Source organism: Saccostrea cucullata, unplaced genomic scaffold (genome assembly GCF_032062105.1).
Source record: "Saccostrea cucullata isolate Sc308-1 unplaced genomic scaffold, CSIRO_AGI_Scuc_v1 ctg4, whole genome shotgun sequence".
Taxonomy (NCBI): Eukaryota; Metazoa; Mollusca; class Bivalvia; order Ostreida; family Ostreidae; genus Saccostrea; species Saccostrea cuccullata.
In genome coordinates this window covers 1,674,675-1,700,190 of record NW_026920828.1, presented here as the reverse complement: position 1 = coordinate 1,700,190, position 25,516 = coordinate 1,674,675, and the positions used below count along the sequence as shown (strand labels likewise).

General features: G+C 33.0%; 1 protein-coding gene across 4 annotated transcripts in view; it reads right to left on the bottom strand.

Annotated features, from left to right (window-relative positions):
- Positions 1-25,183, bottom strand: part of LOC134258449 (semaphorin-2A-like) — a 52,349-nt gene extending 27,166 nt beyond the window's left edge. The window contains exons 1-8 of one of the 4 annotated variants that reach the window (XM_062741009.1): positions 25,028-25,183; positions 14,952-15,115; positions 5,036-5,129; positions 2,147-2,198; positions 1,851-1,916; positions 1,625-1,726; positions 1,337-1,427; positions 91-240 (exon numbers count right to left, since the gene is read on the bottom strand). In XM_062741009.1, coding sequence (XP_062596993.1) covers positions 91-240; positions 1,337-1,427; positions 1,625-1,726; positions 1,851-1,916; positions 2,147-2,198; positions 5,036-5,129; positions 14,952-15,093 — 697 coding nt within the window. In that variant the 5' untranslated portion in view covers positions 15,094-15,115; positions 25,028-25,183. Of the gene's footprint in view, positions 1-90; positions 241-1,336; positions 1,428-1,624; positions 1,727-1,850; positions 1,917-2,146; positions 2,199-5,035; positions 5,130-14,951; positions 15,116-15,387; positions 15,481-15,591; positions 15,730-23,926; positions 24,084-25,027 lie in introns of those variants that run through there. The other 3 variants (XM_062741012.1, XM_062741011.1, XM_062741010.1) reach the window with 3 other exon arrangements.
- Between the last annotated feature and the right edge of the window lie 333 nt (positions 25,184-25,516).

Below are 25,516 nucleotides of genomic sequence, written 5' to 3'. Positions count from 1 at the left end.
ATAGATGGAATTTATTTTCAAGAGGGATAACTCTGCTTGACTTGTAATACATCTAAGAATCAAGCAGATCTGTACGGGTATATTTTTTACCATTTAGCCAGCGGATGGGGTCGGCATTTTCCAATTTTTCGCTCACTTTTTTACCATCTTTAACAAGTTGTGGTCGGGATATGGTGGCCTTCCCATTGTCAAGGATGGTTGCCGAGTAGAGGGCTGGTACATCACCAGGGTTACCGCTGGCTACAGATACAAATCAATAATGTTGTAAATGCAAGCTACACAGTTCTTACGGTCTTAGAGATTCATGTTAAACCTTAATTGAAGCCAAGAAATTAATCACTTTTCAAACAGAAGTTTTATGAAATCAAGTACAATTTCTTACAATATTTTTGTATACCAGTAAACATCTTATATTAAAGCAAGAAATCTGGGTAATACATCAGTGTCAAAACATATATTTTGTGGAGTGAAGACATATACATATTATAAGAGTTTCTGGAGCCACAGTCAGGATTTGTTTACTCTAGATGATGCCTATATACACTGCCAGCGGGTGTTGTATAATTTTACCAGAACTAGGTCACCCATCGTCTGATCTAGTTCTGCAGATTATCAAAAATCAATAGAGAAACCTGATTAACACCATTTCACATTAAAGCTGTTTTTTTTTTTTTTTTAAACTATTTATAACATAATGTGGATAATATTTTGTTTCATGCATTGGATGACAAACCCTTCAATCTACTACCAAGGAACTACTGACTGGATGTGAAGAGTTTGATGAAGCCTAATTACTACCACCTTTATAAACACATCAGCATATATAGTTATGTATATTATACACCTTTTTACTAAATGTTATGAAGACAACAGCAAGTTTTTCACCTAGGGCATAAAAGAACATGAAATCTGCTTCAAAACCTTGGAAGCTGATGCATTGTCTCCTCTTTATTGAGGTGAGCTAAAAACTATTATATGGTAGGTGTTTAGAAAAAAACAGCAGTCATAAATTTTTTTACAGAAAAAATATACAGAGGCAGAATAACTCTTATTGCCTTTGCAAAAAACTTCAAAGTGAAAAGCAACAACAACCTGATTTTGTCTGGAAAAGCACATACATGTGTATCTGGGATCTATTTCAACCTACAGCATTGTTTAAGAGACTCGTTAGACACAAAGCCTACCTTTGTTCATTATATACTTTTTCTGACTGCATTTGTACTTGAAAATGTGCTTTCATGAAACAGAAATTTCTATTGATCATCATAGAAGTACATGTAACTATAATTCCTGATGCCTATTTCTGCTTTAAATGAGTCTGATTCTCTGTACTTACTGACATAAACTGCTGTTGTGTTGTCCTTTGGATCTCTTGGGCATGCAGTGGCTTTTTGAGGAGATGATATCTCTAATTTATCATCATTTATCTGAAATATTAAAGTATTTAAATACTGGAATTTTGTATGAATATAATATCGACAATTTCTAAGGCATAATTATATCTGAGCTGTGCAAATACCTCTTATATATACTCCATATGTTTAAATTTTTGTATAATTAAAAACGTGATTACTGGAAAAATGTAAATTTGAATGTTCATGAAACAAAACAAGTTTTGACTTACCGTTACTTTATATTCTGACGGAGTATTAGCATCTGTTCCACAGAAATACAGCGTGGAGTTATCAACACGTACAATATACTTAATATAATTCTGACAGTACTCCTAAAGTAACAAAAAATATCATTATACAAGACATCCCCAATTCATTATTTAGAATAGATAATTGTGATTGAAATTGAAGGTTTTAGTTTATATATGTAACTGGCTACAAACACTTAATACTTACGACTGATTTCCCATTAAAGGAACACAGCTTCCTATTCTCATCTGAAGCCACAACCTTTTCAGTTTTCTATAACAAAAAAAATGGAAAGAGCTGGCACAATGAAAGCACATGTCTTGTAGTGTCTTTGATTACTTTAACAGTATCTTTATTATAGTACTTTTAATTTGCATTTGTATATTTCTGTTAGGTAGCAGTCCCCAGTTAGTAAGGGATTAAGTTGTTCTGTCATATATTGACATCTATCATCGTCAGTAATTTGTATTTAGTTTTTACGGTAAATTATTTATTGTACTCACCAGTGCACTTTTATCGCTGATATCTTCTAACTTTAATTGTACTAAATAATTCCTGAAACAAGGAGAAAGTTTGATAAGCAACTAGAAGGTGTCAAAAAACTGTGAGATTGGGCATCATTCTTCACTCGCCATCACTAAGTCTTAAGCAAGATATGTGTGCATATACGTACATTGTAAACATAAATATTATCAAATGACAAACTTGAAAGTCATGTACACTTTTTAGAATGTCTAAAAATTTCCATTTTTGAGTAAAACTGTCATTTCAGTAAATAACATGCATTACATGTATGTATTGATTACACAAATGTACAGATAATTATAGGGTGATACAGCTAATAACAGCTATAATGTTGTATACATGTAGACGACCAGATCTGGCCTTAGATCATGTGTTGACTACCGTGTGGTTAGATCACATGCTCATGATAAGGTTTCTATAACTCAATGTAATGATCGATAGCTTCATGTGAGAGTGTTAGTAAGCTAACATATAGGTTCTGGGGAAAAATATTAGCAGAATGATAAATAGAGGATATTTAATGTTTTGTAGTTGGATATGGAAGTAATAATTCATGAGTGGATAAGGACTTTTTGACATTTTCACTAGTGAAAACATAATTTTACCTAGCATTGTCAAAAAATGATGCAGTGGCATCGTCTATGCATAAAGGAAAAAATCCTACCTACACCAATAAATAGTCACCAAATAGTCTATGTTAGAAAATATTTTACCTAGCACCATTGTACAAATAGTCACCTAGTGAAGTTGTCTATGTTATGTTATGTAGAAAATATCTTACCTAGCACCAACAAATGGTGACCCAATGAATTTGTCTTTGTTTATATATAGATAAAATCTTACCTAGCACCAACAAATAGTCACCCAGTGAAGTTGTCTATGATATAGATAAAATCTTACCTAGCACTAACAAATAGTCACCCAGTGAAGTTGTCTATGTTATACTAGTATAGATAAAATCTTACCAAGCACCAACAAATAGTCACCCAGTGAAGTTGTCTATGTTTATATATAGATAAAATCTTACCTAACACCAACAAATAGTCACCCAGTGAAGTTGTCTATGTTTATATATAGGTAAAAGCTTACCTAGCACCAACAAATAGTCACCCAGTGAAGTTGTCTATGTTATATAGATAAAATCTTACCTAGCACCAACAAATAGTCACCAAGTGAAGTTGTCTATCTGGATGTAGATAGAATATTACCTAACACCAACAAATAGTCACCGAGTGAAGTTGTTTATGTTATGTAGATAGAATATTACCTAGCATCAACAAATAGTCACCCAGTGAAGTTGTCTATGTTATATAGATAGAATCCTACCTAGCACCATCAAATAGTCACCCAGTGAAGTTGTTTATGTTATGTAGGTAAAATCTTACTTAGCACCAACAAATAGTCACCCAATGATGTTGTCTATGTTATGTAAATAGAATATTACCTAGCACCAACAAATAGTCAACCAGTGAAGTTGTCTATGTTATATAGATAAAATCTTACCTAGCACCAACAAATAGTCACCCAGTGAAGTTGTCTATTGTTATGTAGATAGAATCTTACCTAGCACCAACAAATAGTCAACCAGTGAAGTTGTCTATTGTTATGTAGATAAAATCTTACTTAACACCAACAAATAGTCACCTAGTGAAGTTGTCTATGTTAACTTATGTAGATAAAATCTTACCTAGCACCAACAAATAGTCAACCAGTGAAGTTGTCTATGTTATGTAAATAAAATCTTACCTAGCACCAACAAATAGTGACCCAGTAGAGTTGTCTATGTTATGTAAATAAAATCTTACCTAGCACCAACAAATAGTGACCCAGTAGAGTTGTCTATGTTATATAGATAAAATCTTACCTAGCACCAACAAATAGTGACCCAGTAGAGTTGTCTATGTTATATAGATAAAATCTTACCTAGCACCAACAAATAGTGACCCAGTAGAGTTGTCTATGTTATATAGATAAAATCTTACCTAGCACCAACAAATAGTGACCCAGTAGAGTTGTCTATGTTATATAGATAAAATCTTACCTAGCACCAACAAATAGTGACCCAGTAGAGTTGTCTATGTTATATAGATAAAATCTTACCTAGCACCAACAAATAGTGACCCAGTAGAGTTGTCTATGTTATATAGATAAAATCTTACCTAGCACCAACAAATAGTGACCCAGTAGAGTTGTCTATGTTATATAGATAAAATCTTACCTAGCACCAACAAATAGTGACCCAGTAGAGTTGTCTATGTTATATAGATAAAATCTTACCTAGCACCAACAAATAGTGACCCAGTAGAGTTGTCTATGTTATATAGATAAAATCTTACCTAGCACCAACAAATAGTGACCCAGTAGAGTTGTCTATGTTATATAGATAAAATCTTACCTAGCACCAACAAATAGTGACCCAGTAGAGTTGTCTATGTTATGTAGATAAAATCTTACCTAGCACCAACAAATAGTGACCCAGTAGAGTTGTCTATGTTATGTAGATAAAATCTTACCTAGCACCAACAAATAGTGACCCAGTAGAGTTGTCTATGTTATGTAGATAGAATCTTACCTAGCACCAACAAATAGTGACCCAGTAGAGTTGTCTATGTTATATAGATAGAATCTTACCTAGCACCAACAAATAGTGACCCAGTAGAGTTGTCTATGTTATATAGATAAAATCTTACCTAGCACCAACAAATAGTGACCCAGTAGAGTTGTCTATGTTATATAGATAAAATCTTACCTAGCACCAACAAATAGTGACCCAGTAGAATTGTCTATGTTATATAGATAAAATCTTACCTAGCACCAACAAATAGTGACCCAGTAGAGTTGTCTATGTTATATAGATAAAATCTTACCTAGCACCAACAAATAGTGACCCAGTAGAGTTGTCTATGTACAAATAACTGTGGTCCCTGATGCTGTTATTTTGGAATGTCTTTGTTACTAAATCTACAATAAATAGTAATCAGCTTCTGTTATCTATAAGGTAGTACTTTAATACATTCTTTATATTTATTTATTCACGAAAAAATTCAATATTTTATTGCCTTTTAAAGATCACAAAGAATCCAGCATTTCTGTAACTAATAAAAATGTTCTTTAATTACAAAGATGTGTTTTCAGTTTGATTAAAGTAACAAATAAAATGGGCCTGGCCCTCATTAAGAAGTTTTTATCCTGTTTATTTAATTTTTTTCCCATCCCAGCAGACTAAATGACCACCCACAGCATCTAACCCAGCATCCAATGGTAAGAATGACTCCATCCTTAAGAATCAGATTATCCCCTCAATTAATGTTATCTCTAGAAATGCTGATCTAATTTACCCCCAGGCTCCTGGGCAGTTTGTGTACCTTTACTAATGTTCTAATCTGATCTGGAGGCACCCCAGAACAATTTACCCCCTCTGTTGTAAGCTAAAATTCTCTTTGATACCTGATATTGTAATAAAATGTAAAATGTCAACACCCTTTTATACCCTTTATACATTTGTGTCTTTTATTCATAATTAGTTAGAATTAATGGAACATAAAATTTAATGTTTTTCAAATCTTAAATTACAGAATAACCTTTAAAGTTGACTGCAATGTGTGAGAAACTCTGTAAAACAAAGTCCTTTTCTTCCTTCAAAGTTTAAATGCTTTCTTCTACAGCTAGTGATTCAGATTCCTTGGAACAGACCCAAAAGCTTTAAAATTATTTTTTTTTCATTGCCTTTTTCTTACGATGACTCCATCTGCTTGGAAATGATAACAGATATATATATATATATATATGTACTTTATTTGAGTTGATCAATTATCTCTCTTTGAGCAAGCTAATCTGGATTAGATGGGTATAAAAATTAATTTTTCCATCTGTTCCGATCCCATTCTATGAATTTATTTACCTAGCAGATTTAATACATTCGACAATCATGCTAAAGTAATTAATAATTCAGTACATGCCCAAGTTGTAGATGTTCTTTTGAGCAAATAAAATGATTTGTCAGTTACACTATAGCAGACTTCCAAGTACCGGTACGTGTATGAGTGTAAATGCTCTCAACAACCAAGGTCAATCAAATGTGGACTTTCAAAGGCAGTAATTCTATACTGCATACAAAGTCAAACTTACTATATAACTGACCTTCTCTGTATCCAACCTTGATCAAATTTTGTTTAATTCTGACCTTGAATTTCCAAGGTTGTGAGCAAGTACCACTGTTTTACTTTTATAGCATTTAGGATCCAGCAAAAAGAGTAAAAGCGTCATAGTTTTTAAGTTGTAACTCTAATAATTCCTGTAGAAACAATATTAAACAAAGTCTAGATAGACCTCCCCAAAACCAATACTGCATAAGCAAAGAATGATCCCTCTAAAACCAGTACTAAACAAAGAATAGCCCAACTAAAACCAATACTAAACTAAGAATACCCAACTAAATCCAATGCTTAACAAAGCATGGTACACCTAAAACAATACTTAGAAAAAATGGTTCAACTAAAACAAATCCTCCCCGCTCCCACACCATGAGGTAAGTTATTGACAAATAAGTTGATGAAACAAGAATATCAGCAGTTTTGCCTAAAGTCATCATTTCGTAAGTTCTTTGGTCAATACAATGACCTTGTCAGCACATACAATTTATCATTATGTAAAATGCTAACTGACTCCCCCCCACCCCCCCAAAAAAACATGACAAAGAGCGGTGTGACTGGTCGGCAGGGTATGCTCACTCCTCCATGGCACCTGATTCCATCTCTGATGTTTTGGAGGTTCGTGTTTGCTCCGCTTCTATTTTGTAATTTTTAATGGAATATTGAGCTTGAATACTTTTTGTTATCTCATGCCCTGTTCACACGGAGAGTTTAATTCGAATTAAACATAAAGTTACTGCGAATTAGCTTCGCTTAGTGTTCACAGGGAGAACTTAATGCAAATTAGTTTAATTCGAATTAATTTACTGCGCATTAAATTACTTCGCATTAGCTCCGAGTGAACGCTAAGCGAAGCTAATTCGAATTAAATTTTGATACATGCGTAAGGCCACAATTAAGTCACAGGACATGTGTTGGTGGTTATATATAGGTATTTGTACTATATTTGGTTCAAAAATTGAGGGAAAGTATGTTTATCACTAAAATCAATGAATACCTATAGCCACTACATGAAGTATCAAAAGATGGCTCTGCATACTTGATGTGTTTTACAAATGACGTCATAATAGACTTAATGACGCCTGACTGTAGAAGAAAAATTTTAATTCGCATTAGTTTACTTCGCATTAGCTGTCGTGTGAACGCAATTTAATTCGCATTAATTTGATTCGCATTAGTTTACTTCGCATCAATTTACTGCGAATCAAACTCGTCATTTTAACAGGGCATCATATTTCATGTTAAAAATCTAGAAGAAGAAAAATTAATTCACCACATAGAATTCTACAAATTGTCAACTTGTGTCTACAGCTACTGTTTTAACTAATCACAGATATCAGCTATTTGCACATTTCAGATGTCTCAAAAATTAACTAAATAAAATATAAATTTAAAAAAATGTTGATACAAAAAAAAAACAAAAAAAAACAATGCACTGTTGCTTAATTTATAATAAGAAATCCATGCACTTGATCTTAAAAAGTAAAATAGGAAGTTTCCATATTTTCACTGTATCTGTTATTTAAAGTAATATATGAGCTGCATGTTTGACATCGAAAAACTTTGATGCAAATTTGTAACTTACTTTTTCATTGACCGAAAAATAGAACATTTGTGAACTTCTGTTCTTCATATTTGCGATGGAAGAACTCTTTATATTAGCTTTGATTGACATTATTGTCATCCGTACAATACCGATTTCTTAAATAATACTACATATTTGATTGAACAGAAATATTTCTTCTTTAACATTTTAAAAATTTATTTTGGTCCTATTGTTGATCATAAGGGTTTAAATTACATACAAATTAACCATAATAACACATTATGCCATCAAGGTAAATTTTTCAAAAATGCAGCTCATATTGCTTTAAAATTATATGTCTACATGAAATCTGGCTGGATGCCTATCTGCATGAGAAAATAAATTCTGTCGGCTTGCAAAATTCCACAATACTATTAGATAAATTTAATCTATGAAATGACAGTACATTCTCCTCCCCAAAAATTGTAAAATTACAGGGAGACCTATTCTGTCCTGATCTTTAAAATATCTTTATTTGAAAATTGTCTTTTAACTGGTACATATTAAGTAAAATGACATTTATCAACTGGACTCCGAAATAATTTCAAAATAATGTTGATATTTTATGATGACTAAATTACAATGTAAAATTCAGACAAATTTTTAACATCAGAATATTTTGACAGGTATGTGGGGCATTGTGGGCATTTCATCAGCAGGAAGAGAATTTAGTACTTTACACTGAAATTAAAACATGTCTTGTTATAAAGCAATTAAGGTACATCATTATCATTAATGGTGCATATTGGGTGAGCTCAGGTCATCAAAATTACAAAGTTGACCACTGGAAAATTGAAAATATCACTAACATGATGCAAATTTTTGTCTAAAATCAAATTAGTGTATATGAATCTAATCAAGAGTGTGATTTAATTTTAACATGACAAAAATTACAATAGTGTCACTAAAAAAATGGCTACCATAAAGTATAAATAAGTACATAGTGGTTTTGTCCATACAGAGAATTATACAACCATGTAACAGGTCAAAACTATATTAATGGGTAACCAGTGCATTAATTATTAACGCTGAAAATTCAAGTGGAAGATGCAGTAACTGTAAACACATAGAATAAAGGAGCCTCAATGAGAGACATTATCACACTGTTCATGTACTTAGTTTGTACTGGATTTTAGACACACAAACAATAATTACGTGGCAAATACATCAATTTGTATTTTCATACCTAAATAATAACTGATTGAAGTGGTCTGTGTGTTTACACCATGTAAACGTCATGCTGCATTAAACCTGATGGAAATTGATTGTTGTATTATCGCTTTTATACATACCTTGACACATACAACATTCTGTCAAATATTTCCAATAACTTTCATCACATTTGCCTGCATAAAACCTAACACTGTCTGAAAGTGGGTAGCATTTTTTTCTATTACAAAAGGTTGAATTGCAAGTAGATATAGACTGTTTACACTTCAGCTTTTCTAAATGTGATAAGGAAAATGCATTATCCCAAGTGTATTTTATAAATAGAACACCTTTTAATATTAGCATCAATACATGTAGAAATTAGATAAAAATCTTTATGTAGATATTAATAGCATAAAAATTGTGAAAGTTCCCTGAATGTGGGTGGGGTGGACCCAACAAATTAAAAACAGGCAACCCCAATTTTCAATGCCTATATAAAGTCTATCTTTGCAAAAAAAAAAAAAAAATCCTGATGCCTATGGATAGATATTTAGAATTTAATGCTAGATTTTTGAATACATATTTTTATGTTTTAAAATGAATAAAATCAAAGGAAATGTACATTTAAAATTTAATGCAAAACAAGAAAGGTAGTTTGATAAAATAGGCAGATAAAAATATCGGCAAGGAAATGATAACTAATATCATTTTGAAAAACAAATACATACCGGTAATGCAAGATCTTTAAAAAAGGGAGAGGAGTGTGTGTGTCGGGGGGAAGAGGGGGTGTCAATTCTCAATTGATTTTAAATACTGATGTATGGTAACCAAAGAACAATTTATCTATATCCATTATTAGACCTATATGCAAATGACCAACAATTTTATTCATTTATAATTTTTATTAAAAATATACCTATAATAATTATTTATTTTTCAGCAAGGGAAGGCCGCTTGATAAGATCCTTTGTAATGCCAACAGATTAATCCTTGAAAGAATCCATTTAAAACATTTCTGCTGATGATGAATACATAAAAACCTATCATATCCCTGACTGTGTTGTTATTTCTGCCAAATATTGCTACAAAACCACGTCAACTTGACTTTAAATTACTGCATATGTCTTTTTAAGTATTCATCAACATTAAATTCTTGGTAACAAAGTCTTTGATTCTTTTGTTATCTCCCAAAATTTACAACAAATAATAATTTTTAGTCATATTTATCCACTGGTTAAGAGACTTAACCCACCTCTGTGGAATGGCTAACTTTAGCCTATTTAACCACTGGATAGCAAAGTTAACCAGTGGAAAAATTTTAAAGAGAATTTAACCAACGGTTAAAAGTTTTGGATAAGCATAACCAACGGTTAACCTTAACCAGTTTGAGCAACCCAATCCAGGTCATCAAAATTACAAAGTCCTAGAAAATTGAAAATCACTACATGATGCAGTTTATTCTAAATCATGCTAGTGTATATGAATCTAATCAAGAGTGATTTAATTTTAACATGAGAAAAATCACCCCAATAGTGCACTACAAGCGATAAAGTATAACTGATTGGTTCTGTCCATACAGAGCATTATACAACCTGTAACAGGTTACTATATTAATGGGTAACCAGTGCATTAATTATTAACGAACCCAATCTAAACATTCCCTATCTACAAGCCTCAATGAGAACATTATCACACTGTTCATGTACTTAGTTTGTGTCTGGAGGCAGGACACAAAAAATATAGTGGTACTGAATTCCATTATACAGCTAACCTGTCTATTGGTCTGTGTGTTATTTGATTGTCACACTGCATTAAACCTGATGGACTTGATTTCTAGACATCATTTGTCTCCCTTGCCACATACAACATTCTAGATATTTAATCTTTACGCTAAATAAAACCTAACAAGTACATAATTAGATTTGAGCTCTTTGAAAATTGAATTGCTGTAAGACTGTTTACACTTCAGCTTTTCTAAATGTGATAAGGAGAACATTGTGCTCTCATTCTCTATACTTGTACTAAGATTGCCAGTCTGTGTATTAGCCATTATATCTTAAAATGAGAAAAATTAGTGTTTTCCCTTGGGCTTGGACCCTGAACCTATGGTATGCCGGCGCAGTGCTCTTCCTATCAAGTTTAAAGGGTAAAACTTTTGTTTTAAAAGAAATGATGCAATGTACATGTATTTACCATCAAACAGAATAGGGCTCTGCAGTATGCTTATATATTCAATAACTTTGACCTTCTGACCTTGGTCTTTGAGCAAAAATCCCTTTCATATGAATAACAAGGAAATTCAAAGAATTTGTGGTCCCCCATTTTCGTTGTACATTGTATTTGCAGGTGAGATGTCATATCATAATGACATATTGTGTCAATGAATGGCATATCATATGTCATTCAAAAGTTATCATCAAAGTTGATTTTTTTTTAAAATGTCAAGGTCAAGGGGTCAAAGGTAATACATGTACCAAAAAAAAATATAAAAGCATTTTTGAAAAGTAGGTCAAAGGTAAAGGTCAAGGGGATCAAACATAAACATCTTAGTGTATTTAGAAAAGTCTTGTCACAGGTAATGTACATGTGAAGTGTATTCCTGTGAAAATACTTTAGTCTGAACTTGACCTTTGAATGAAGAACCTTAATTTAAATATATTAAGTAGTGTAATCATTATTCATCAATTTAAAAGAAATGATATTTTCCACTTTATGAAATATAGCATCAATTCTTTTTCAATCAAATCAGTAATATACTCATCAATAGCCTTGACCCTTTTGCCTTGATCTCTATTCAGGAAAGTCGAATCCCCATGAAGCTTTAGTTTTCCTTAGAAATTGACTTTCATAATATATGTGTGTGATTTTACAGTATCTGAATTATTTGTAGATAGTTCCCTTGTTGTGTGGAATGAATATTATTATTTTGTTTTTACAAAATTCCTCTTTACATGTTGCATGGTAGAGCTAAGTTGCGGTGCTGCTATTCCATTACATCCCTGATAACTCGGTAATGTCTGTGAAGCCTGGAGAACAGTGATCTAACTAATACTGATATGCTCAGGTTTCTTATATTACCAGCTGTCATGATTCTGGACAGTTACAAGCTTTGTTCCCATTCCTACATAGGTACAGACATGACTGTGTAATGAACTATAGTCTGGGAATGCATTCCACCTCTCTGTCTTTGGTTCTTACATCATCATTCATGAATGCAAAGAACATTCTGTCACAAAGATATGAAGTCTCGTACACATTCTCTCTCCAACAGAATCAACAAGAAAAAATTCCTAGTGGTGTATTTAAGTTCAAAATACTTTAAAATACTACATTCATGGACTTTTTTTTAGTATAAATAATTAGTCACCATGTTTACAAAAATAAACATTAAACATGCGGAAACATTTACACTCTACTTTACTTGGATGTACAATCCACCATTTAAAATACATGAAATCATGATGAAAATTTTAAAATCAAGAATGAAATATTAGGGTTTGTTGCTAAGATTGGACACAATCAATTAACTAATTAGTGAGGAGGAACTCCTAATTTTATTGATTATTCCTGTACCCTTGTAGGACACTTTGTCACAAAAGAATGTTTTACTTCCTTCAGAAAATAAATGAGAATCACCTCCACTGTGAATCGATTACGATTGTAAGATGTATTGGTTTGAACAGATTGATATTTAAGCATGCTACAGTCCACTATACATGGTTATAGGCTTGTCTTGTAACTCTAAATCTTATGTACAGCTAGCTCTCATGTCCACACACTTAATACCAGGTAAAAGCAAAACTTACAAGATTTTAAACAATGTTTTCTTAGATTTTGTTGCTAAAATAGACACCAATATTACAACGCTATGTAATAATATCACTGACCATTGCAAACATTAACTTGTGAAAAAAGTCAAACTCAAACATGTTGAAGAATTAATTTAATTTGTAGAATCAGTCATCTCATTATTCCAAAATACTTTGTGTTCTTCAATCTACTCACATAAATTGAACTTGACGAATGGTTTTGATTGGCTAATGGAAGGTCATCTAAGTCTAATGTATTAAGAAACAGAGCAGTACTCCATTCATAAAATCAAACTTGTAAGATATGCGAGAAATGAACACATGGGAAGACAAGAACTTATAACAGTTCAATGACTTATAAGACAAGCTCTACTGTATGACTACCAGACCTAAGAAATTAACCCATGGCCAACAACCATCACCTACTCTTTATCCAGATCAAGTATCAGAGGTAAAAATTCAGCAAAGCATTATACAGCATTCCTCTTACACCAGTGGGTATCATTAACTGTCATGTGTGAAGAAAAAGTTCATTGAAGTATCAGAATTTGCTAGGAAACCTGTATAATGTTTTCCATGTTGTCTCCTACACTTATATGAACTCAGGACCACCTCTCTTGTAAACCCTGTCTGGATACATATGTCCATCATTCATTCCCCTAGCTGTTTTAAGCTAGCTTAAATGTGTACTACAAGGCATCCTCTTCTTTAATTTTTAACTCTAATTGAAAAAGAAACTAAAGATGCAGACAGATTTTCAACAGATAAGCCAAATATCTGGGAAAAAGTATCAGAAAAAATGATATGGACAGCATGAAGTTGTCAAAAACCATCTGTTCTATTGGCAAGCCTGACTAGGGTTGTTGAATTTCTTTGACAGGTCAGGTATGATGACCCGTGAACTTGAAACACAATCAAAACGAAGCATCTGGACTTCTTAACTCTGTGTTCAGACCAAATCTTCATCAGTTGGAATGTCTGTCAGTCTAAATCTAAAAACTTCTACAACTCAGAGAGAGCATCAATAAATGTCTGCCACCAGAGAATCGCCAATCTTAACATGTAAAACATAAAACAGATTTAGAACAGAAATCTGTATGTAATCCCTGCTACACAGTCTTGTTGTATGGCTTCTATCTTTGATGACAATCTCACAATGGGAAACTGGCCTAACCTTGTGAACTCTATCTAAGTTCTCATAAGATTCTCTTCACTGATACCCTAGTAACAAGACAAAAACACCAAGAAATAATCAAAGAATCGTGAGATTTTACTCACTTAATATGAATTCCTACTGATATTTGCAAATAAATCATAACTGCTACAAATTATGAATTTTTGAGCACCCCCGCATTTCACATAGTCGGCAACCATGAATATCAGAGCACTGTGTAGTTACCTCTACAGCATGTTGTTTAGGCATGGATTTCTATGTACCGATATATTACCATAATTACCAAACCAATGACCACTAACAAAATAATGTAGAGAAGTAAAACACCCAAAAAGGGAAGTACACATGAAAAATAGATCCAATCTACAGACTCTTAACTAAGCTTATTTTGGGCAAATGTTTTGTGGCGAGGAACATTTTAAGCCACCCATATATATATATATATTATCTCTGGTTCAGCAAGTTGATAACCACACATATGTATGAAAGAGGGAAATATTTATACCATATAAGTAGAATTTTTTGATCATTTTAGATGAAGTACCAACTACCAAGGTGCAAATTTGACGGACTTAGGATAGTTACACTTCACAATTATAAAAGAGAAGTCTAGGTTAGGACTAGGGTTAAGATAATGTCTATGAAAAATATTTTTTAAAGTTATTAATGTAAGGAAATACACATCCTTCCCTATCCTCCTGGATAAAAAATAGTTACAAATCTTAAAATATCTGTAAAACACACCCTGTGTCTTCCCCACCTCAAACCCTACTAAACAGGAGGTCTCCACTGATTATACCAAGTTACCATAAAATAGTAATGATTTATAAGACCCAGGAGTACACGCGTCACAAACTGTTGTTTACATGTTCCCTCGTTCAGTGAGACATGCATTAATAATGAAATTCTTACCTTTTTCTAAAAATCGATTGGAATACTGAGCCTTCCCCACAGGAAAAATGAATAAAATGGAAAAAATCTTTAAAATAAAATTCATTTCTTGTCTCAATCCTGTTCCAACTTCCATTATTATAACTGGTATTGATACAGTCATCCAGAAATGTTATCTACGTCATCTGTAAAAAAAAGGAAATGTATTCCATGTGTGCTACAATTAATACATTGTTGTAATTATTTTGTATAATTTATTATTTGTAAACACCTACTTCATAAAAAATTACATCAAAATATAAAAAGAGAATGACAATATTGGTATTGCAGAACATTATTATATACTGACAAGAACTGACATTCTGATACTTTATACACTCAGTATTGTGTTTATAAACATTATTCACATAAAAATAAACCTTATTCTCTGACCTATATTTGTTTCAATTTCACTTACTCTACATTTAATTACTCTTTTTGATCAAACAAATTTCCAAGTTCTTTCCCCCAAAACTTACATGGAGACCTACACAACATTTAGTAGACATATCTATGAATAGTACATATACTGGTATACACATTACAAATATACTTCCTAGTTCCGTGATATCACAGATTCTCGCTTACAAACTGTATTACAGCATTATAACCCAGTACTCACCCCCAATCTGCCGAATTAAACTCTTTCTATCTTCATCTTAAAACATTATGCTCAGTAATTCCAGGGAGAAAATTCTGTACCTGACACACATAAGACTGTTTCTAGTTTTCTGATAATTGGGGGTTTTAGCAAGATAATGCTGAAATACACATTGTAAAGTTCAGCAATAAAGAGCTCACATCTCCAATAAATGTTATCCAGATTTCTGTAATTTTAGCATTTCCATTAACAAATCATTCCAAAGAACAAGAGGCCCATGGGCCTTATAGGTCACCTGAGCATAATGCAACAACTTTCCAGTGATTAAATTTAATTCATCATAACAATACACTTAGCAATTGCTTAGTTTGTTTACTTAATACCCATACACAAGGTAGGGGAACAAAAAATGCATTTCAACTAATCAGTTATATTCAGCAAAAATCAGTAGTGCCCCTACCACATATAACCCCTTGAAAAATAGGCCTTGATATTTGATTAATACCAAGGAATTTCAAACCATTCATTCATTTTCAGTATATAAGCACACCCCCCCCCCCCCATAATGGTAACCCTGACCCTGGGGCCTTGAAATTCACAATTCTGGATAGATAATCAATTTACATTTCATAACTATATAGGTAGTTCATCTGCTTAATACCCTAGAGCAGAGAAGAAAATTTTAAAGATTAAATGAATTTTCATATATAATAAAATCCCCGCCCTAACACCAAAACATCTGTGGGGCCATAAAATTCATAATTTTGGTAGAGGCACTCTTGCTCATCATAACTATGCACTTAGTTAGTTTATTTAATACCCAGGAGCAATGAAGAAGATTTTCAAAGAATTCCTGTATTTTTTCTATATAATCATAGAGCCCCCCCCCCCCCTCCTAACACCATTACCCCTGACCCTGGGGCCATAAAATTCACAATTTTTACATTTCCTTAAATGTTCATCATAACTATGCACTTAGTTAGTTTATTTAATACCCAGGAGCAGAGAAGAAGATTTTCAAAGAATTCATGTATCTTCACTATATAATCAATAATTGTTACCATAAAATTACATAAAATTCAAATTTTCGTAACATGTATAAATATAACTAGGCACTTAGTTAGTTTATTTAATACCTAGGAGCATGAAGATTTTCAAAGAATTCATGAATGTATATTCACTATATAATCAATAGAGCCCCCCCCCCCCTAATACCAGAACCCTAATCCTGGGGCCATAAAATTCACAATTTTCGTAGAGGCACTCTTGCTCACCATAACTAGGCACTTAGTTAGTTTATTTAATACCTAGGAGCAGAGAAGAAGATTTTCAAAGAATTCATGAATGTATTTTCACTATATAATCAATGACGACCCCCACAATACCAGAACCCTAATCCTGGGGCCATAAAATTCACAATTATCGTAGAGGCACTCTTGCTCACCATAACTAGGCACTTAGTTAGTTTATTTAATACCCAGGAGCAGAGAAGAAGATTTTCAAAGAATTATATTTTCACTATATAATCAATAGAGCCCCGCCCTAACACCAAAACCCCTGACCCTGGGGCCATAAAATTCACAATTTTGGTAGAGGCACTCTTGCTCATCATAACTATGTACTTAGTTACTTTATTTAATACCTAGGAGCAGAGAAGAAGATTTTCAAAGAAATAATGCATTTTCACTACCTTTTTTAGCCCCGCCCTATTTCCCCTACACCAGGGCCATGAATTTCACAATTTTGGTAAAGGACTCATTGCTGATTACAATTATGCAAACAGTTTGACTGCTTGATGCCCAGGTGTAAAGAAGAAGATTTTTAAAGATTGCATTAATTTTAGTGGTTTTGGCCCCACCCCTCAGGCCTCTGGGGGGCAGGGATCAAGAAATTCACAATTTTTGTTCCCCTTTACCCATAGATGCTTTGTGCCAAATTTGGTTGAAATTGGTTCAGTGGTTGCAGAGAAGAAGCAGAAAATGTTCAAATGTTAACGCACAACGCACAACGCACGACGCACGACGCACGACGACGGACGAAAACAGATAGCAATAGGTCACCTGAGTTTACTCAGGTGACCTAAAAATGGTAATTGTAACAAGATTAACATTTTTAGTCTGGATACAAGTATTGAGGAAGCTTTTAGAGTACATTGCACAATTTATAAATGAACAGATTTAGACTGGGGCACAAAATAGGTAAATGATATGTTCTGTATATATCTCCTGTCACCACTGCAATAATGCACAGTTTTAATATCATTCCTCTGTTCTGATCATTTTATTTGTGCCTTTGAAATGAATACAATAAAAAAAATCAATAGATGATCTCATGAATGCAAAAAGTATAATAAATGGACTGAGAAGAAGGAAGATTTTTTTTTCATATGTCACTGCTCTGTAATATTTATTTTCATGTAATCTTTATTAAGATAACTTCAAATATCCCGAAGTGTCTCCGTAAATCTACGACAGGTGACATTTGACTGAATGGTTTATTTATTTCTCTCGGTAACCACTTGACATCCTGTTAATTTCATTAAATCCTGAGCTGCAGTATTGCACACCATTTACAGGTGAGGCCATTATTTGACTCAGGTGTGATGACTGTCATGTATCAGGTAAGGATTGCTGCCCTTCCCACATCTCTGTGGATTTGCTTATTATGAATCATATTTTAACCTTCTTAAACTTTTGTGGATGATAATTTGTGGTAAAAATTTGATTTTTCAGTTCACTTGAAATCTCCAATAAAGTCATGGTAAAGGAACATCAAAGACAAAAAAAAGTACAATATGAATTTTTGTATTGAGTTCAGAAAAAAATTCTACTTTCAAAGTTGATGTGTTCAAGTTCTTCACCTTCTAAATAATCACCCACAGCATAATCTAACTGATCTTCAACCCAAATGTAAACTGATTTCAAGAAATCATGAGTTCACTTCAAATTGTCTAGCATTATAAAGCTGACAGAAAATCTTGGACAATTTATCCCTCCTCTGACTTTTTATCCCTAGCTGTCAAAGAAAGGAAATTAAAAAACACAATTTCTTGGATGAAGTTCAAATCCAACTACATGTTTGAGAAAAATCATATCAACCCCCAATCCAATGGATATTCTTTCTATCAAGTTTTATATAACATATATACATGCAATATTTTCTTTGACTTCATTTTCAGACCAATGAAATTACCGTTGTGTCATCACAAACATGGTTACATGGTATAAAAGAATAAACATTTAAGAAAAATAGTTCCGGCCATATGAAAACAATGAAAAGCAAACTGTACAATGAGCACTAAGAAGAAAAAGTTAACATAAAGATAGTCAATAGTCAATCTTAGAATAACATACAAGTTCATTTCCTCAGTATCAAAGGATATTGGAATTCCTCATTGACAACATCTATGTTGTTTTTGGAGACCAGGTTTTCCTACAATCTGCTAGAATTCCCATGGGCACTAATTGTGCTCCTTCACTACCAAACCTGCATGTTTTATATTCATATGAAGCAGAGCTAACATGAACCTCTTGAAACATCAGAGGTGGAATCATGTGCCAAGATAAGAAACCATCCCCCTGTTGACAGGTTTGGTAGTGAAGGAGCACAATTAGTGCAAGACTTACATGATGTTATAAAGTTATAACAATATAACAACTTTCCCTCAGTTCAGAGGACAAAGTCACATGCACCACTGATGTCATGGAAATGTCAGCTTTGAAGATTTTCCAATAAGAGATTTAAGTTAGATTTCATCATTTAATACTTATTAAATATTCCAAGGATCAGATTTGCTTTATATAATCAAAAAAGCAATTTGCTTAATTCACAAGATATGAAATCTTAAGTTCTAACTATTAAAATGTGCAGTTGGTAAAGATTAATACAGAATTGATCATATCTCTCAGCTATAAAACTTTTTATTTTTGACCTCTGCATTTCAAGATAATATCTGCAAATGCAGAGGTCTGCATTTTCAAAAAAATTAATTCATTCACAGAAAAATATAATTTCCTTGCTTCAAACAAGTGGAATTGGTATTTTTTTTTTTTTAATTTCAACGAAAACATGCACTTTGTTGTATTTCTGGGTTACTTCCACTTAATTATTCAACAGCTGTACCAAACTGTCTGTGCATTTACAAAATGAAGCCTACTGGACGTGAAATCTTGCTTTTATAGCAGTTACAGCTTGACACAAGAGTCCAGTCCTAAACTCTTCGTGTCCTGGGGATGATGTATTTATTCAGTTTTGACAGTCGGTGGTGTTATTTGACTGCAACAAAAATAATGGCCATCTAAATTTCCTTTTTAAGTGTTTCGTGTCATCTGTCAAAATTTGTAACTAGGTCAGTGTAAACTTGAACCACTTGTGTCTTTACAATCGTCTCTTGAACCGTCTCTTGTTCTGAATGAAATTGAACAATGTTTCACCCTGTCTGAGAGGTTTAGGGTGGGACACAAATTAGAAGGCAGATAATTGGTGATAATTAGCAGACACCAATAGAAATATATACTTGGCAATTTTTCCCATTGTTTTATAATTATTAAAGGCATCTGAAGACTGAAAAGCATTGCAGAGGTAAATTTAAGTTCAATGCCATCAATAGTTCCTCCCAGAAATTTACTCTAGCTATAGAGACTTCCGGCAATCCAATATCTTCCTGTCTTGTGATCTCCCTGACATCCATTGAAAAGTTTGATACAAATCCTAAATCTTTTAATAGATAATGGAGACCATTTGAAAAAGTGATTTAACAAAAAAGGATAAGAGAGTTGTAAAAACAATAAAAGTTATTATTTTAGAGAATATTCTGTCTTTATCTAGAGCTGTGTTCCAATACAGAATCAAAGGATCCTCTAATCTCAATCTCCACAAAGCTTATAGGAAAATAGAATTACTTTAATCAACACAAGATTGACTACAATGTTAATTAGTAATAAGGCCTTCAGTTTATAATATAGTCACACAGCTTACCTCCCCTGAGAACGTCATGGGAAACTTCCAGCTACATCCACAAATCAAGTCTGTATCACATTTAGACAACATACAAAACCACACAACAGGTGTTTCCCTAACCAAAATAATTACAGGGAAATAGATACACCAGAGAAAATTTCAAACAAACTGTCTATTTGATGACAAACCCCCAGACTGAGGGCAGTGGAGTCTGAGGGGGGTGGTGGTCTACCTGTCCTGTTCTGACCTCTGTAAAACCTGCCCACTACCTGTAGATACACACAGCACACAGCTGCAGCCTCCACAACTCTGACTTATCTATCTCTCCACAAATTAATTTGGCTGGATAAAACATCAAACGTTACATAACACACTAACTTTAATGGAAGATCTAACTCCTAGCCCAAATAAAAAAAAACATTGGTGTTTTTTTTATTTGTATTGAAGTAAAAATGTGAAGTTTTAGTTTACAGATGCAACAATCTTAACACAAAATGATATAATAGTATTCTGCAGCATCAAACTTTCTCCATTAGTTTCATATCTATATAATTATGCCTATGTTGCAATGCAAAGTAAAAGGAAAATAAATGCATAAAAAACCTTTAGAAATGGTTGAAACATGAAATAATTACAGTAATCTTTATAATGCAGTTAGACGGCTTTTGGTTTTAACTGGCTTTCTTTTTATGATACTATCAAAATCTATTCACAAATCAAATTACACCAGATTGTTTCCATATTCTCACATAAGCCAAGGCTAAGTTTTGATACAAAATACAATGAGGAAAGTTACTGGGATGCAGCATTTGATTTAACCACTAGAGATGCATAAATTTGATTTGGATTGATGCCCCCTTCCAAAGAAGCATAGCTAGGATGTTAACTTTTTTTTTCTTTTGGGGAGGGGATTGCCTCAATTTCACAGGTGAACTAGAAAGATAATTTCACAAGTTTTCATTTAATGTTTTGAGAATCCAAAGAATACTCAAATGCATTGCTCTATGAGGATCTTGCACTATATGTTGAATATTCTTAATCCTACAAGAGGCAAGATTCTAGATTATTACAAGCCTCAGCTATTATAATGTAACTGTATCATCTTCTGTCAGATATCAGTCAGATAATATTTGACATCCTGGTATCAGCCAGTATTTAAGTCAAGGCTTTCTGGACAATTTTTAGTCAAGTGATGTCGTGTTCTTGGAAACTTCATATCAACTGAGTGAGGCAAACCTGCTTAACACTAACTTGATGTCATAATCATAATATGATTATCACATTATACTTTACAGGTAACATATTATGTATTGCACATGCATCAGTCATATCCAGAAAAACAGCAGGAATGAAGCTGGTCAGTACACTTGCAGAATATCCATAAAATGGATGTCTTTATCCTATGCACTCTAAGACTAATTGTGTTTATAAAAGTATGTTTCTATTTGTTTAAATTCTTGACATGTCTTGTAAAACAGCTTGATTGATTATTTCATTGCAGCTAGTCCTAGTATTCACTACCTTATTCTAATTTTTTAAGTTTCTTGGGCACTAATAAGAATGACTATGGTAACTTACAGAATAAAGAGCAAGAGCCTCTTAGGTCCTCTTTTGGCCCTGAGAATTTCTGAAAAATCAAAACTGCTCTGTTTAGGCTGAAAATGCGCTATTTATCACTTTATATTGTGATGTCATAAACTGTGTCATTATTCCGATGTCCTGTGAATTCCCTTGAAAATGGCCTAAAATTGAGGTATTTTATCAATATTTCATATAGAGCACAACCCCTGATCCAAAATATGCAAAGACATATTATAAAAGATCTGTTTCTGAAGATCAAAAAACATATTTTACTAGTAATTTTTGGATTGTGGGTTTTCTGCAAAATTCAAGAATATTGCATTTTCTCAAAGCCTGTTTTCCAATACCTGAATTCTCAAAAAGAAATTTTGTTATAGGAATGAAAGCACTAAGTCTCTTCTTTATTTTGATATACCTGGTATGAAATGGGAAAGATGATGATAGTCAAATAATTGATATAAAGACAGGGCCATTTTATGCATAATGTGAACCTAGCTCTTTAATATATTGGGAAAATGACACATTTTATGACATCATAATGCATTGACTGAAGGGAAAATTACATCAATTCATGTTCAATAGATACAAGGTCATTAACAGTCCACATGATAAATACTGCATTTTCAACCTAACTGCTAAACTGAGCAGTTTCAATTTTTCAGAAATTCACAGGGCAAAAAAGGGCCCTAAGTGGCTCTTGCTCTTTAAAGCCGATCAAGTCTCACTTTCTAATAAAAATACTGGATTTAACTAATTTTTTGATCTGTAAAAAGGAATAAATTTGTAAACTCATATTTATGTTGATTGTTGATTGTGCTGGATTCAAATTTTCTTGATTCTTAATTAACTAACAGTTAAATTGCTCATTCAGACAGGTTTTTAGATAAGGCAACATGTTTGATTTCCAATCTGACTCTGCATAGCTTTGTCTGGATATGTTATGGGTCTTTTTCTCCCTGTAGGTAGATTAATGTGTTGTTTAGATGGACAAACCTCCGGTCAATGTTCTGGGTAAGGAATCGTTTACTTTTTAATGACTGTAATTAATAAATATTTGTCATGTCTGTGTATCTGGTTACCCCTCTACACCAATAATACGGCACCACACCCTGAATAAACCTTGGTAGATGATCAATTTTTCTCATCCATCAATGTACGTCTTCATGTTACCCCTACACAAAAACTATTCGACTCCACTACCCTGAATACATGAGAGTACCGGTAGATGGTTACCTCTGGTCCATCAATGTACGTCTTCATGTTACCCGAACACAAACTATTCGACTCCACTACCCCGAATACATGAGAGTAGATGGTTACCCCTACACACAGGGGTTACCTCTGATCCATCTTCATGTTACCCCTCAACACCAACAATACAGCACCAAACCCTGAATACAGGACAGTAAATGGTCACCTCTTATGACTTATCAATCAATCATGATCAATGACATGTACGTCTTTCTGCCTTATTTAACACCCCACTAATCGTTACTGATGTAGTACAGGGGTGTCTGGGACACCTGTACCAAATACATCTTTTAGTTGTCAATATCATTTTACCTTGTCAGAGGTGGGTGTTTTTTTTTACATTCACTTCATTACTAAAACATGTACCCACAATAACATGTTCTTCCTTTCCTGCTATGATTACAATAATGAAACAATGCCTACTCAAGTTTTTTAAGTCTGCATTTTAGCCAAATCAGAAATCAATATGTATAAAGTACATGTATATTCTAACTTTCCTGAACAGCAAATTGATTTCTGTTAAATCAGTAATGAGACAGATCAAATGCTGCCCTACTCTGCTCACTGTGTTCACGTGTTTCTGATCATCCCCTTTTTCTAACAACCCACATACAGATTAATGCACATAAACTCTCAGCAAGTCATCATAACATGAATTTGAAAAATCAATCACAAGCATCTCCCATTGTTCATCACTTGATCATACTTCTTATTCTGCACTTATTACTGTGAAGAGCTCAACTGTCATATTATTTTTAAAAATGTGTTTGTTCATAATGTACATTGTGGGAAATAAGGAAAATCCAAATCAAGTACTTATAAACATATCAAATGTGAAATCATAAAATTAAAAGGAAAGGAACTCAGTTCAAACCGTCAAAATAAAGAGTGTGGCACGATGCCATGTAAATAAATTTTATTTATGCTTAACGAGGAAGGAAAACTGATTTACCGGTATATATGCATAAATTGTAGAAATAAAAGTGTGAGCACTGAAATCCACGCTCCCAGAATAATTATCCATGGAGTCCCCCTTTAAAAATTTATCAATAGTAGAAATTGCTTAATATGTCTGTCTCAAAAGTATGAATACATGCATATCGTGCATCTCTTATTATGAACACAATAAAAGTATTTCTTTACCGTAGAACTTAAGAAAAAGAATCTTTATAATGAATTGATCAGGCAAATAGTACTTCATTGTCCAATGTAAATGTTATTGTCAAAGCATTTTAAATGATAAGGGCATCCCATTGTTCCTGCACTATGTAAAATAACTAAAATTTCACAGAAAATACATTAGTTAACGTTATTGCCTGACATTGATAACACACCTGATGTATTTTTATCCAGACATCTCAGGTTTATATAGTTCAACCTAGTGTATAAAGCATCAACTGTACAGTACATGGGCTCTATTAACATATGATTAAAATAGAATTAAAATCCTACACTGCAGTTTGAAAATGATTCTAAAAATTCTACCTTCCCCTCTAAACAAATGACTGAATGAGACTATTAACTGGGTATTAAAACTTTTTTATCCAATGATCAAAGATCCCCCCTCCCCCATTTCTCTCTCTCTCTCTTTCTCTAAACATACACATGTCACTTATACCATTATACATCCCTGTACACGTAATCAAACACAAGACTAGGTCCTTACCTTTATAGCGGTAATGATAAGACTTTTCCCAGACAGACAATAATCCTTCAGACACTACACTGTTTGACGTTTACAGCTGAGCAGAGGAATAATCCAGGATGTATGTGTAACAGCCAACCATGCGTATCGACACACACACAGGAAGTTTACTACGTCACACACGCCTTCACATCCCCAGAGCAATCATAACCATCAAGAGAGTCAACTAAAAAAATAATCATACATTAATGCCGATATTGTTAACATGGTTAAGCATAGGAATAATTTGGCAAGGCATGATAAGGTATGATACAATATGTATGATTATTAATGACAATGTACATCCAACTACCAAAAGAAATTAAAATTTCAAGCATTTGTTTTTTGTTTCTCAAATATCAATAGAAATTAAAATGAAAACTGAAATCAATTAAATTCTCATTTCCAAAGAGTTTTCAATTAAATCAAGTTATCCTGTATACATTTATATTTATCAAATATTGACCCCCA